The sequence below is a fragment of the Saccopteryx bilineata genome, chromosome 5 (genome assembly GCF_036850765.1).
Source record: "Saccopteryx bilineata isolate mSacBil1 chromosome 5, mSacBil1_pri_phased_curated, whole genome shotgun sequence".
Lineage (NCBI taxonomy): Eukaryota > Metazoa > Chordata > Mammalia > Chiroptera > Emballonuridae > Saccopteryx > Saccopteryx bilineata.
The window spans coordinates 115,804,716-115,818,631 of record NC_089494.1 but is presented as its reverse complement, the minus strand read 5'-3'; the positions used below and the strand labels follow the sequence as shown (position 1 = coordinate 115,818,631).

At 40.2% G+C, this 13,916-nt stretch overlaps 1 protein-coding gene across 9 annotated transcripts in view; it reads right to left on the bottom strand.

Annotated features, from left to right (window-relative positions):
- The window catches only part of EPB41L5 (erythrocyte membrane protein band 4.1 like 5), a 133,856-nt gene that overhangs the window by 104,736 nt on the left and 15,204 nt on the right, over positions 1-13,916 (bottom strand). For all 9 annotated transcript variants that reach the window (XM_066233170.1, XM_066233171.1, XM_066233173.1 and 6 more), the window contains exon 3: positions 1,079-1,183. In XM_066233170.1, the coding sequence (XP_066089267.1) occupies positions 1,079-1,183 (105 nt within the window). The remainder of the gene's footprint in view (positions 1-1,078; positions 1,184-13,916) is intronic.

Sequence of the window (13,916 nt, the reverse complement as noted above, 5' to 3'; positions counted from 1 at the left end):
AGCAGTGGGTGAGTGGTGAGTGAATGTGAAGCCCTAGGATATTACCACACAGTACGGTAGGCTTGATAAACACTGTACACTTAGGCGACTCTAAATTTATTTAAAATAGTATAGCACTGCACTTCTACATAACCAAATGATAGGAATTTTTCACCTCTATTGCAATCTTATGGAACCACTGTTGTATATGTGGTCCGTCATTGACTGACATGCTGTTACGTGGCACACGACTATGACACTTTCGGTATTCAGTTTGGATAACATCACCACTAATTCACCTTCCAATCCTTACCTACTACTTTCTTTCAAATATCCTCCAGTTAAATTCTAGTACAATATTCAGCTGTTTAAAAAGCCTCCAACTTCCTACCCTATTACATATACTGTCCTCTCATCTGAAATGCACACGTCAAAGAACATCTATTTATAGATCCAAAATCACAGATCTAGAAAGGACCTTAAAAAGGAATACCCTAGTCCATTCACTTTATCTTCCAAGTAAACTTCTGGCAGGTAAACTTCACTTACCTACAAAACTCTGACATTCTTTCCATTACACAGCATTCACAAACTCTAATATGCCCAAGAACCAATACACTGGTTATTAAAAACACGTATTTCCAAGACATGGGTTAGGGCTAGAACTCATATTTTTTTAAAACAAACATATTGTTATTCTGAAGCAAAGGGTCAATGCTTCAGAACTTAATAAGGACATTACAAGGGAAAAGAACATATTAAGAATACATAGCCTGGGGGGGGGCATAAAGAGAAACAAAATATAGGCTGATGGAGGATGATTTGATTTTGGGTGATGGGTATACAACATAATTGTCCAAATGATGTGGAGATATTTTCTCTAAATCTGTGTACTCTGGTTGACCAATGTCACCCTGTTAAATTTAATTCAAGAAGAAAGAAAGAGAAAGAAAGAAAGAAAGAAAGAAAGAAAGAAAGAAAGAAAGAAAGAAAAGAAAGAAAAGAAAGAAAGAATATGTAGCCTTGTAGCACTTAGCACGTTATCTGAAATATTCCATTTCTGTGTCCATATTGAAACCTCCAAAAACCAGCTACTTACTGCTACTTGTGCAGAATCCATAAATCTCAGTCCAAAATAGTCGCTTTCAATAAGGTCCAGGTGGTACATAATCTGATCAAATAGCTCTTGACCTTTGGCTTTTTTCTGAAATGACAAGAAAATAAATGAATCAACCTGACTTGTGGTGGCACAGTGGATAAAGCATTGACCTAGAATGCTGAGGTCGCTGGTTTGAAACTCTGGGCTTGCCTGGTCAAGGCACATATGGGAGTTGATGCTTCCTTCTCCTCCCCCTTTCTCTCTCTCTCCTCTCTTAAAAATGAATTAAAAAGAAAATAAATGAATCAATAAGTGGCTTGCAAGATCAACTAGTCTGAACTTACGATGGTTTTAGTTATACGAAAACTCTTTAAAAAAATAAGTCTTTATTTGTAGTACCGAAAGTATTACCATGCAGCAGATAATGAGTAAGATACTATAGTTTTCCAATAAATCATCTAAGGCCAAAAGAGAATTTATGATCCCTGTGTACTTTCCTGGAGAACATTAGTTTCTATTAACCAACAAATGTTACTTTGTACCTTAACACTGTGTATCAGGAGAAATTCTTGGTTTGTCCTTTCAATTTTTAGAGTTCCTACTTTGAAAAGGAGCTTTATAATATAAATGGAAAAAGAAAACTCAGGACACTTAAGTACAAATCATGTGGAAAGAACTATATTTGCGGCCTGACCTGTGGTGGCGCAGTGGATAAAGCGTCGACCTGGAAATGCTGAGGTCGCCGGTTCGAAACCCTGGGCTTGCCTGGTCAAGGCACATATGGGAGTTGATGCTTCCTCCTCCTCCCCCCGTCTCTCTCTCCTCTCTCTCTCTGTCTCTCTCTCTCTCTGTCTCTCTCCTCTCTAAAATGAATAAAAAAAAAAAAAAAGAAATAATTAAAAAAAATTTAAAAAAAAAGAACTATATTTGCAAATAAATGTTAAAAGAAGAGATAGTCACAGAGACTAGAATTATCAGTGAAGACTTAAAAGATCAATCTGAAACTGAAAAAGAATAATAAGGTAGGTAATAACAAAAAACAAACAAACATGGAAGGTGGGAGGAAATACAGACAATGAGAAAACTACTGTCCTGACCAGGCGGTGGCACAGTGGATAGAACGCCAGACTGAAATAAGAGGATCCAGGTTCGAGACTCCCAAAGTCGCTAGCTTGAGCGTGGGCTCATCTGGCTTGAGCAAAAAGATCACCAACTTGGACCCAAGGTCACTGGCTCAAGCAAGGGGTTACGCGGTCTGCTGAAGGCCCACGGTGAAGGCACTTATGAAAGGGCAATTAATGAACAACTAAGGTGTCGCAACAAAAAACTGATGATTGACGCTTCTCATCTCTCTCCATTCCCGTCTGTCCCTATCCATCCCTCTCTCTGACTCTCTTTGTTAAAAAAAATAAAACTACTGAAATCAATACAGAAGACACAAAATTGGAGAGGAGGGCAACAGCAAAGAAACATATAGATAAAGCAGTTCTCAATATGTGACCTCTGAGAGTTCCCCAGATTGTTTAAAAAAATCCACAAGGCCCTAGGATCTTCTCATGTTCCTCAGTCAAAGCAACATATTCCAACAGAGTGAATGCAGAAGCAGATAAGAGACCTAATTATCTTTTTTAAATCCAACATTTAAAGAGATTTGCAAAAGTGTATAAAATAATGCTACTCTTCTCACGAACTTTCATTGTTTAGTACAAGTTATTTTTCATTAAAATATTACTTATATTAACATACAAGGTATATTACAGCTATTTGTAAATTAACAAATGTTTTTAAATTTTTTCAGTTTTAATTTCTAATATGGTAACTATTGATAGCAAATGCTTTCTTAGGATTTTTAAATTTTCAAATATTTTCATATACATCCAATCCATTCCCCTCCACCTATATAATTTAAAATTGATTTATAGTATTTCTTATAAATAAACAAATAGTTGGATTTTTCCAAGTCACTAATCTCTGCCTTTTAACTGACTTTATTATTTCAATTTGTCCATTGCTTTTTCTGCACTTTTTTTAGTCTTTCTTTTTGATAAATAAAAATTACTCCTTTATCCAGACAAGAACTTTACCATCCCCTCATGTTTCTGATCTCCCTTCCACCCTGTCTTCATATTTTATAAACATCTGTTTCTATTTCTTTTCTTTGGTCATGCTAATTTATTAAAGAGAACAATCTTTTTTTAATGTATTTTTTAGTTAATTTGTGTTTACATAGATTCTAGTGTCTCCCAAAATACCTCATCCCCTCACCCGTGTTCCCCAGTACAGCTCCCTTGTCCCCCATCCCATAACGCCCTCCTCCCTTGCCTCCAGGATTTGCTTTTCTGTTCTCATCCCATCCTATCAGCCTATCATCCCCTTTCCTCTGTCCACTTTCCTTCTGGATCCTTTGAACTCGCCTCTGTCTCTATTCCACTTCTCAGTTCATACTGTTCATCGGATTCCTCAAAAGAGTGAGGTCATATGATACTTTTCTTTCTCTGCCTGGCTTATTTCACTTAACATAATAGTTTCCAGGTCCATTCATATTGTCACAAAGTATAGTATTTCCTTCTTTTTCATGGCCTCACACTATTCCATTGTATATATGTACCAAAGCTTTTTAATCCATTTGTCCACTGTTGGACACTTGCGCTTTTTCCATATCTTTGCTATTGTAAACAATGCTGCCATAAACATGGGGCTGCATTTCTCCTGTTGAATCGTTGATGTTGTGTTCTTGGGATATATTCCTAAAAGTGGAATGGCTGGGTCAAAAAGCAGTTCGATTTTTAATTTTTTGAGAAATCTCCATACTGTTTTCCATAGTGGCTGCACCAGTCTGCATTCCCACCAGTAGTGCAGGAGGGTTCCCTTTTCTCCACATCCTCGCCAGCACTTACTCTGTGTTGTTTTGTTGATGAGTGCCATTCTGACTGGTGTGAGGTGATATCTCATTGTGGTTTTAATTTGCATTTCTCTAATGATTAGTGATGTTGAGCATTTTTTCATATGCCTACTGGCCATCTGTATGTCCTCTTTGGAGAAGTTTCTATTTATCATTTCCTTGGCCCATTTTTGATTGGATTATCTCCCAGGTTTTGAGTTTACAAGTTCTTTATAAATTTTGGTTAGTAACCCGTTATCAGACGTATTGTGGAATATGTTCTCCCATTCTGTGGTTTCCCTTTTTATTTTGTTCATATTGTCTTTAGCTGTGCAAAAGCTTTTTAGTTTGATGTAGTCCCATTTGTTTATCCTGTCCTTTATTTCCCTAGCACATGAAGATATAACAGCAAATATATTGCTGCAAGAGATGTCAGAGAGCTTACTGCCTATGTTTTCCTCTAGGATGCTTATGGTTTCATGACTTACATTTAAGACTTTTATCCATTTTGAGTTTATTTTTGTTAATGGTGAAAGTTGTTGCTCTAGTCTAGTTTCATTTTTTTGCAGGTAGCTGTCCAATTTTATAAAGACCTTTTGTTAAAGAGACTATTCTTTACTCCATCGTATGCTATTACCACCCTTGTCAAATATCAATTTTTCATAAAGGTGTGGGTTTATTTCTGGGCTCTCTGTTCTGTTCTATTGATCCATATGCCTGTTCTTATGCCAGTTCAAGGATGTTTTGAGAACAATGGGCTTCTAGTATAACTTGATATCAGGCAGTGTGATACCACCCACTTTATTCTTCTTTTTCAAGATTGCTGAGGCTATTCGTGCACTTTTTTTAGATCCACATGAATTTTTGGAATATTTGTTCTATATCTTTGAAGTATGTCCTTTGATATTTTCATGGAATTGCATTGAATTTATAAATTGCTTTGTGTAATATGAACATTTTAATGATATTTATTCTTGCTGGCCATGAACATGGTATATGCTTCCACTTGTTTGTATCTTCCTTGATTTCTTTTATCAATACTTTATAATTTTCCAAGTACAAGTCTTTAATCTCCTTGGTTAAATTTACTGCTAGGTATTTTTTGTTGTTGTTGTTGCAACAGTGAAGGGGATTGTATTCTTAATTTCTCTTTCAGACAGATCATTGTTCATGTATAAAAATACCTCTGATTTCTGAGTATTAATTTTATATCCTGCCACCTTGCTGAATTTATTTACCAGGCCCTGTAGTTTTTTGACTGCGACTTTAGGGTATTATATGTACAATATCGTATCATTAGCAAATAATGATAGCTTTACTTCTTTACCAATTTGGATGCCTTTTATTTCTTCTTCTTGTCTGATTGCTATGGCTAGAACTTCCAGAACTACATTGAAAAAGAGTGGTGAAAGAGGGCACCCCTGCCTTGTTCCTGATCTTAAGGGGATTGCTTTTAACTTTTGCACATTAAGTATGATGTTGGCTGTGGGTTTGTCATAGATGGCCTTTATCATATTGAGGTATGTTCCCTGTATTTCCACTTTGCTGAGCATGTTGATCATGAATGGGTGCTGGATTTTATCAAATGCTTTTTCTGCATATATTGATATTATCATGTGGTTTTTGTCCTTCCTTTTGTTTATGTGATGAATCACATTGATTGATTTACAAATATTGTACCAGCCTTACCTCCCCAGAATAAATATCACTTGATCATGATGTATGATTTTTTTTCATGTATTGCTGGATCTGGATTGCTAATATTTTGTTGAGGATTTTGGCATCTAACTTCATCAGGGATATTGGCCTATAATTTTCTCTTTGTGTTGTTTTTGCCTGGTTTTGGAATGAGAATTATGCTCGTCTGATAAAAGGAGCTTGGAAGTCTTCCTTCCTCTTGAATTTTTTGAAATAGCTTGAGGATAGAAGTTAGTTCTTCCTTGAATATTTGGTAGAATTCACTTGTGAAGCTATCTGGCCCAAGGCTTTTGTTTGTTGGCAGTTATTTGATAACTGTTTCTATCTCACTTGTTGTAATCGGTCTGTTTAGGTTTTCTGATTCTTCCAAATTGATTTTTGAAAGATTATATGTTTCAAGGAATTTGTCCATTTCACCTAGGTTGTCTAATTTTTGGCATAGTTTTTCGTAGTTTTTTCTTACAATATTTTGAATTTCTGTTGTGCCGGTTGTTATTTCTCCACTCTCATTTCTAATTTTATTTATTTGAGTCCTCTCTCTTTTTTTCTTGGAGAGTCTGGTTAAAGGTTCATCGATCTTGTTTATCCTTTCAAAGGACCAGCTCTTGGTTTCATTGATCCTCTGTATTGTTTCTTTAGCCTCTATGTCATTTATTTCCACTCTGATCTTTATTATTTCCTTCCTTCTACTACCTCTGGGCTTTATTTGTTCTTTTTTTAGTTCTTTTAGATGCAGGGTCAAGTTGTTTATTTGAGCTTTTTCTAGCTTCTTAAGGTATGCATGTAGTGCTATGAACGTCTCTCTCAGGACTGCTTTGGCTGTGTCCCGTGTATTTTGAGTTGTTGTATGCTCATTATCTTTCGTTTTTAGGAATTTTATTTCTTCTTTGATCTCATTGTTGACGCATTAGTTATTCATTAACATGCTATTTAGTTTCCATGTGTTTGAATATTTTTCAGTTTTTCTGTTGTGTTTGATTTCTAGTTTTATGTCACTGTGATCAGAGAAAGTGCTTGATATAATTTCAAACTTCTTAAATTTGTTGAGACCACTTTTGTGCCCTAACATGTGGTCTATCCTAGAGAATGTACCATGACCATTTGAAAAGAATGTATATTCTGCTGCTTTAGGGTGAAAGGTTCTGAAGATATCTATTAAATCCCGTTGATCTAGTGTGTCCTTTAAGTCTGCTGTTTCTTTGTTAATTTTATTTCTTGAGGATCTATGTAGTGATGTTAGTGGAGTATTGAAAACCCCTACTATTATAGTATTGCTGTTGATCTCACCCTTTATATCCATCAGAGTCTGCTTTATATATTTAGGTGCTCCTATATTAGGTGCATAAATATTTATAATGGCTTTATCTTCCTTTTCATTATGTAGTGACTTTCTTTATCCCTTACTATAGCCTTTGTTTTAAAGTCCATTCTGTCTGATATAAGTATTAGTTCCCAAGCTTTTTTTCCATTTCCATTTGCATGAAATATTCTTTTCCATCCTTTTACCTTCAGTCTATGTGTATCTTTGTTTTGAGGTGTGTCTCTTGTGGACAGCATATGTACGGGTCCTGTTTTCTTTTTTTTTTTTTTTTTGTATTTTTCTGAAGCTGGAAACGGGGAGAGACAGCCAGACAGACTCCCGCATGCGCCCGACCGGGATCCACCCGGCACGCCCACCAGGGGGCGATGCTCTGCCCCTCTGGGGTGACGCTCTGCCGAGACCAGAGCCACTCTAGCGCCTGGGGCAGAGGCCAAGGAGCCATCCCCAGCGCCCGGGCCATCTTTGCTCCAATGGAGCCTTGGCTGCGGGAGATGAAGAGAGAGACAGAGAGGAAGGAGGGGGGTGGGGTGGAGAAGCAAATGGGCGCTTCTCCTATGTGCCCTGGCCGGGAATCGAACCTGGGTCCCCCGCACGCCAGGCCGTCGCTCTACCGCTGAGCCAACCGGCCAGGGCCGGTCCTGTTTTCTTATGCACGCAGCTACCCTATGTCTTTTGATTGGACCTTTCATAATCATTTACATTTAAGGTTGTTATTGATATGAGTTTATTGCAATTTTATTCTTTAAAGCTATATTCCTCTTTTACTATATTCTTTTCCCTTTTTGTTGTTTACAACTGGCCTCTTAACATTTCTTGCAGTATTGATTTGGTTGTAATTAATTCCTTGAGGGTTTTTTTGTCTGGGAAGCTTTTTATTTCTCCTTCAATTTTATTTATTATTTTTTAAACTTTATTCAGTTTTCTTAGAGAGAGAGAGAAAGAGAGAGAAAGAGAGAGAGAGAGAGAAGGGAGAGGAGCAGGAAGCATCAACTCTCATATGTGCCATGGCCAGGCAAGCCCAGGGTTTTGAACTGGCGACCTCAGCATTCCCAGGTCAACACTTTATCCACTGTGCCACCACAGGTCAGGCTATCCTTCAATTTTAAACGATAGCCTTGCTAGATAAAGAAGTCTTGGTTGTAGGCTCTTGTTCTCCATCACTTTGAATTTTTCTTGCCATTCCCTTCTGGCCTCAAGTGTTTCTTTTCCTTCCCTTTCCCTTTCCCTTTCCCCTTTCCTTTTCTTTCTTTCTTTCTTTCCTTCCTTCCTTTCCCTCCCTTCCTTCCTTCCTTCCTTCCTTCCTTCCTTCCTTCCTTCCTTCCTTCCTTCATTTATTTTCTGAAGCTGGAAACGGGGACAGTCAGACAGACTCCCGCATGCACCCGACCGGGATCCACCCGGCATGCCCACCAGGGGCGACGCTCTGCCCACCAGGGGGCGATGCTCTGCCCCTCCGGGGCGTCGCTCTGCCGCAACCAGGGCCACTCTAGCACCTGGGGCAGAGGCCAAGGAGCTATCCCCAGCGCCCGGGCCATCTTTGCTCCAATGGAGCCTTGGCTGCAGGAGGGGAAGAGAGAGACAGAGAGGAAGGAGGGGGGGCTGGAGAAGCAAATGGGCGCTTCTCCTATATGCCCTGGCCGGTAATCGATCCCGGGTCCCCCGCATGCCAGGCCGATGCTCTACCACTGAGCCAACCAGCCAGGGCCTGGCCTCAAGTGTTTCTGTTGAGAAGTCGGATGTCATCCTTATGGAGGCTCCTTTGTAGGTGATAGCCTTTGTTTCTCTAGCAGCTTTTAATATTCTCTTTATCTCTTAGCTTTGGTATTCTAATTATGATGTGTCTTGGTATAGATTTCTTTGGGATTCTCTTTAATGGAGTTCTCTGTTTCTTGAACTTGTGTGACTTTTCCCTGCATCAATTTAGGGAAGTTTTCAGCTATGATTTCATTGAACAATGTCTCTGTCCCTTGTTCTTTCTCTTCTTCTTCTGGAACCCCTATGATGCAGATGTTGTTTGTCTTTAGGTTGTCACAGAGCTCTCTTAAAGTTTCCTCAGATTTTTTTCAGTCTCTTTTCTTTTTGCTGCTCTGCTGCCATGTTTTCATTTATCTTGTCTTCTAAATCGCTGATTTGATCCTCTACTTCATCCAGCCTGCTTTTAATTGCTTCTAGTGTAGTTTTCATTTCTGATATTGTATTTGTCATTTCTGACTGGTTCTTCTTTATTATTTCAATGTCCTTTCTGATGCTTGTTATCTCTTTATTTATGTGCTCACTGTGTCCATCCATCGTTGTTCTAAGATATTTCAGCATTTTAATAATCATTAATTTAAACTCTTCATTCAGTAGTTTATTTCCAACTCACTCAGTTCATTTTCTGGAGGTTTCTCTTGTTAGTTCATTTGGATTGCATTTCTCTGTCTTCCCATTTTGTCTATGTATACCCTCCTCATTTGGGTGTGCTGTTTGTAGAGCTGGTTAAGTCAAGGGTTGGTGTTGTCTGCTTCCAATTTTCACTTTTGTTATTTCTAGGTCTTCTTGGGTTGGCATCAGCTGTTGTTTGTAATCCGCTTTCTGATTTGGCTTTTCTAGTAGAGCCTCTTTGAAGTCTTGATTTGTTTGTTTTCTTCTCAGTTTTCATAACTTGGTGGTAATCTTGTTTACTGATCTCACCAGGGGGCTTCTTTGAAGCTATATCCAGGAATGCTGGTGGGTGTAACCTAAAATTGTGAAGGCGTGATCTGCCAGCTTCTCTAGGGGGGGTGCTTTCTCTGCTTCAGTAGGAGGAGGTGTATCTCAGATCTCCATGGAGACCTGAGTTACTGCCCCTCCTCTCCACTTCCTGTTTTCAGCTGTGTCTTACTGCACTGACTGGAGTTGGAGAGCTTTCTGGAGGTGGATCACCTGGAACGACTAATTTAGGCTTGTGCTGTGTGAAGGGGTCGACCCCTCCCCCAGCTATGGCCGCCTCCGCACTGGATGAGTCAGCTTCTCAGGTCATCCCATGCATTCCTCTGCCCCTCACCGTCTGTCTGTCTCTCCCCACCTTCCTTTTGGAAGACAAGCCAGCCCTCTCAGCACACCTTGTTCCAAGGTCCCAGGCAATTGGCTGTGAGCGATATTTTCTGCTTTCCTCCTTGTAATTAGAGCCCTTCTGGGCTCACCCCCCCCCCTTGCTCCTGGAAGCACGGGAGCCCAAACTGCGCCTCTGCGCTCCCTACCAGGCTCGGTGTGGCTTCTTCTTTATGCCTTGTTTTTTGAGACCTGTTCTTTTAGTCCAAAGTTGGTTTTTCACGCTGATTGTTCCTAAATTAATTTGTAATCCAGTTTGGTGGTATGAGCTAGGAGTCTGAGTCTGCCTACTCCGCTGCCATCATGGTATCCTTTGAGAACAATCTTCACTTTGTTACTTGATCATTCTTTACATGTCTTACACATGTGCATTAAACATCTAGTAGCATCTACTAGATTTGGGTCTTTACTCATCTGAATTCACCCTCAGAAATGTTCCCCATATTGGACTCTGTATGGCTGATCTTCAATAGTCTCCTATGTTTGAGAATGCTCTTTTTTCTTTTTAAGTGAGAGTAGGGGATCTCTAAAGACAGATTCTTCTGCATGTGCCCCATCTTGATCCACCAGGCAACCCCCATCTAGGGCCAATGCTCTGCCTATCTGGGGCTGTTCGGAACCGATATAGTTTTAGCACCTAAGGTGGAGGCTCCACGGAGCTATCCTCAGCACCATGCTAACGCCGGAATCAATTAAGCCAAGGCTATGGGAGGGGAAGAAAGAGAGAAAGGGGAAGAGGAGGGGGGTAGAAGCAAATGGTTGCCTCTCCTGTGTGCCCTAACAGGGAATCGAACCCTGGATTTCCACAGGTCGGGTGGATGCTCTACTGCTGAGCCAACACAGGGGTGTTTGAGAATATTTTAACCATGTATTTCTACTTGAACAATGATTGGCTGTATATAAAATTCAATGATCAAAGTTATTTTCTTTTCATAATCTCTTTAAAATTCAAAATGTACTTCTCTATCATCTAATTACATTCTATATTGCTGTTGAAAAGTGTGATGTCATCCTGGCCAGCTGGCTCAGTGTGAGAGCGTCGGCCTGGCATATGGACATCTCAGATTTGATTCCCAGTCAGGGCACTCAGGAGAAGAGACCATCTGCTTCTCCACCCCTCCCGGTACCCCTACCCTCTCTCCTCCTCCCGCAAACATGGCTTGGTTGGAGCAACCTGGCACTGGGCACTGAGGATGGCTCCACAGTCTCCCCTCAGGCACTAAAATAACTCAGTGGCTGACCAACAGAGCAACAGCCCCATATGGGCAGAGCATCACCCAATAGGGGGCTTGCCAGGTGGATCCCCATTGGGACATAAGCAAGAATCTGTCACTCTGCCTTCCTGCTTCTCACCTAAGGGGGGGGGGGGAATGTTATGTCAATCTGAATCTTGTTCCTTAATAATATTTATACATCTGGGTAAGCTTTAGACTTTTTTCTATCTCTGACAGTCTTAAATTTCACTATAATGTGTCCAGGTGTGGGTTTTTTCTTAACTCTATTTGGTATTCTATTAGGCTTAATCTGAGATCTTTCATTTCTTTTCAATTCTGAGAGATCTCTAATATTTTGTCAAATACTTCTCCTCTAGTTTTGTTATTTAAGTTTGCTACTACCTAAGTTCTGGCACTTCTGTTTTTTTGTTTTGTTTTGTTTTAAAACATACAGTTGCCTGACCTGTGGTGGTACAGTGGATAAAGCATCCATCTGGAATGTTGAGATCACTGGTTCAAATCCCTGGCCTTATCCAGTCAAGACAAAGAGAAACAACTACTACTACAAGTTGATGCTTCAGGCTCCTACCCTCCCCTCTTTTTTTCTCTCTAAAAATCAATAAATAAAATCTTTAAAAAATAAATAAAAACATAGTGATTTAATCAATAATCTTAATGACTATAGTTTATTCACCCATTTAACAAATATAAAACTGCCTGAACAGTGGTGGCGCAGTGGATAGTGTCAACCTGGTATGCTGAGGTCCCAGGTTCAAAACCCAGAGATCACCAACTTCAGCACAGGTTCACCAGCTTGAGTCATGGTTGCTGGTTTGAGCATCAACATCCCATGGTCACTTGCTTGAAGCCCAAGGTTGCTGGCTTGGCTAGAGCCCCCCCCCCTCCATCCCAAAGCACTAATGAGAAGCAATCAATGAAAAATTAAAATGCCACAATTATGAACTGATTTTTCTCATTCCTCCCTCAAAAACCCCCAAACAAAAAATACAAAAACAAAATAGACAAAGTTCAGAAAGTTTTCCTAACATGACATAAAACAAGGCGAAAAAAAATGACAAGGCTACAATTTGAATTTTGCTGTCTACCAAACACTCATATACCCTAAGGGTTACACATTGTACCCCATTTCTCTTTAACATAAAATATACCATTTTAACCATTTCAAAGAAGACAATTCAGTGCCATTCAATATATTCACAATGCTATGTAAACATCACCACTATCCATTAACAGAACGTTTTATTTTTGTTATATTTTAATTTATTGATTTTTAGAGAGAAAGGAAGGGAAACAGAGCCAGTGAGCGAGAGAAATACCAATTTGCTGCTGCACCCACCTATGCATTCATCAGCCAACTTCTGTGTGTACCTCAATCAGGGATCAAACCTACAACCCTGGTGTTGGGTAAACAAGTGTTATTTTTTAGGTTTGCTGGCTTGTATTGGGGCTGCACCAGGTGTGTGTAGTCTGTGGAAGGCTGTGGTGCCTGCCCTTAGGGCGGCAGATTGCAAATTGCGGATTGCCTTCCAGCTTGGGGAGGGGTAACTGTTTGCCAGAGAAGGGGTGACTCCCCCAGCCAGGTTTTTGGGCGAGTGCAGCGAGAGAGTGTGGAGAGAGAGCGAGACAGTGAGAAAGCAAGGGCGAGAGAGAGAGAGAGGAGGGAGGGAGAGAGAGAGAGAGAGAGAGAGAGAGAGAGAGAGAGAGAACACACGCAGAAAGGCTTGGGAGCGCTGAGATGTCTGCCCAGCCTGTTTGGCTGGGGAGTGCTGAGGCTGGTGGAGACCTGTGAGTCTGGGTAAATCCTGGAATGCTGAGGGGCTTGGGAGCCCTGCCTGTTTGCTTGTCCTCCGCTACAAGGCTTTAATAAATAAAATGACCCACCATTTTTTGGCTCCACTGTACCTTTACCATCTGTCCAAATCCAATGAGAACCTGCATGGCCATGGTGGTGGCCATTGGCCCTTCACCTGGCAAATCAGCATGACATACTAACCAACTGAGCTACCCATCCAGGGCCTCCAGAACTTTTTCAATCATCCCAATCAGAAAGTTTGTATTCATTAAATAATCACTCTTCATACCCTTACCCTTAACCCATGACAACCTCCTTCCTATCCCCCTCTCCCCCCACTGAATAGTTAGTTAGCATCTTTGTGGAAAGTCGTTTGATCATATAGTTCAGTTTATTTCTAGACTACTTTTTAAATATTTTTTATTTATTGATTTTAGAGATAGGAAGGAAGAGTGACAGAAATATCCATCTGTTTCTGTATGTGCCCTGACAAGGAAATGAACCAGCAACCTTTACTTGTCAGGACGATGCTTTAACCCAGGGTCCCCAAACTACGGCCTGCGGACTGCATGCAGCCCTCTGAGGCCATTTATCCGGCCCCCACTGCACTTCCGGAAGGGGCACCTCTTTCATTGGTGGTGAGAGGAGCATAGTTCCCATTGAAATACTGGTCGGTTTGTTGATTTAAATTTACTTGTTCTTTATTTTAAATATTGTATTTGTTCCCGTTTTGGTTTTTTACTTTAAAATAAGATATGTGCAGTGTGCATAGGGGTTTGTTCATAGTTTTTTTTTATAGTCTGGTCCTCCAACGGTCTGAGGGACAGTAAACTGGCCCC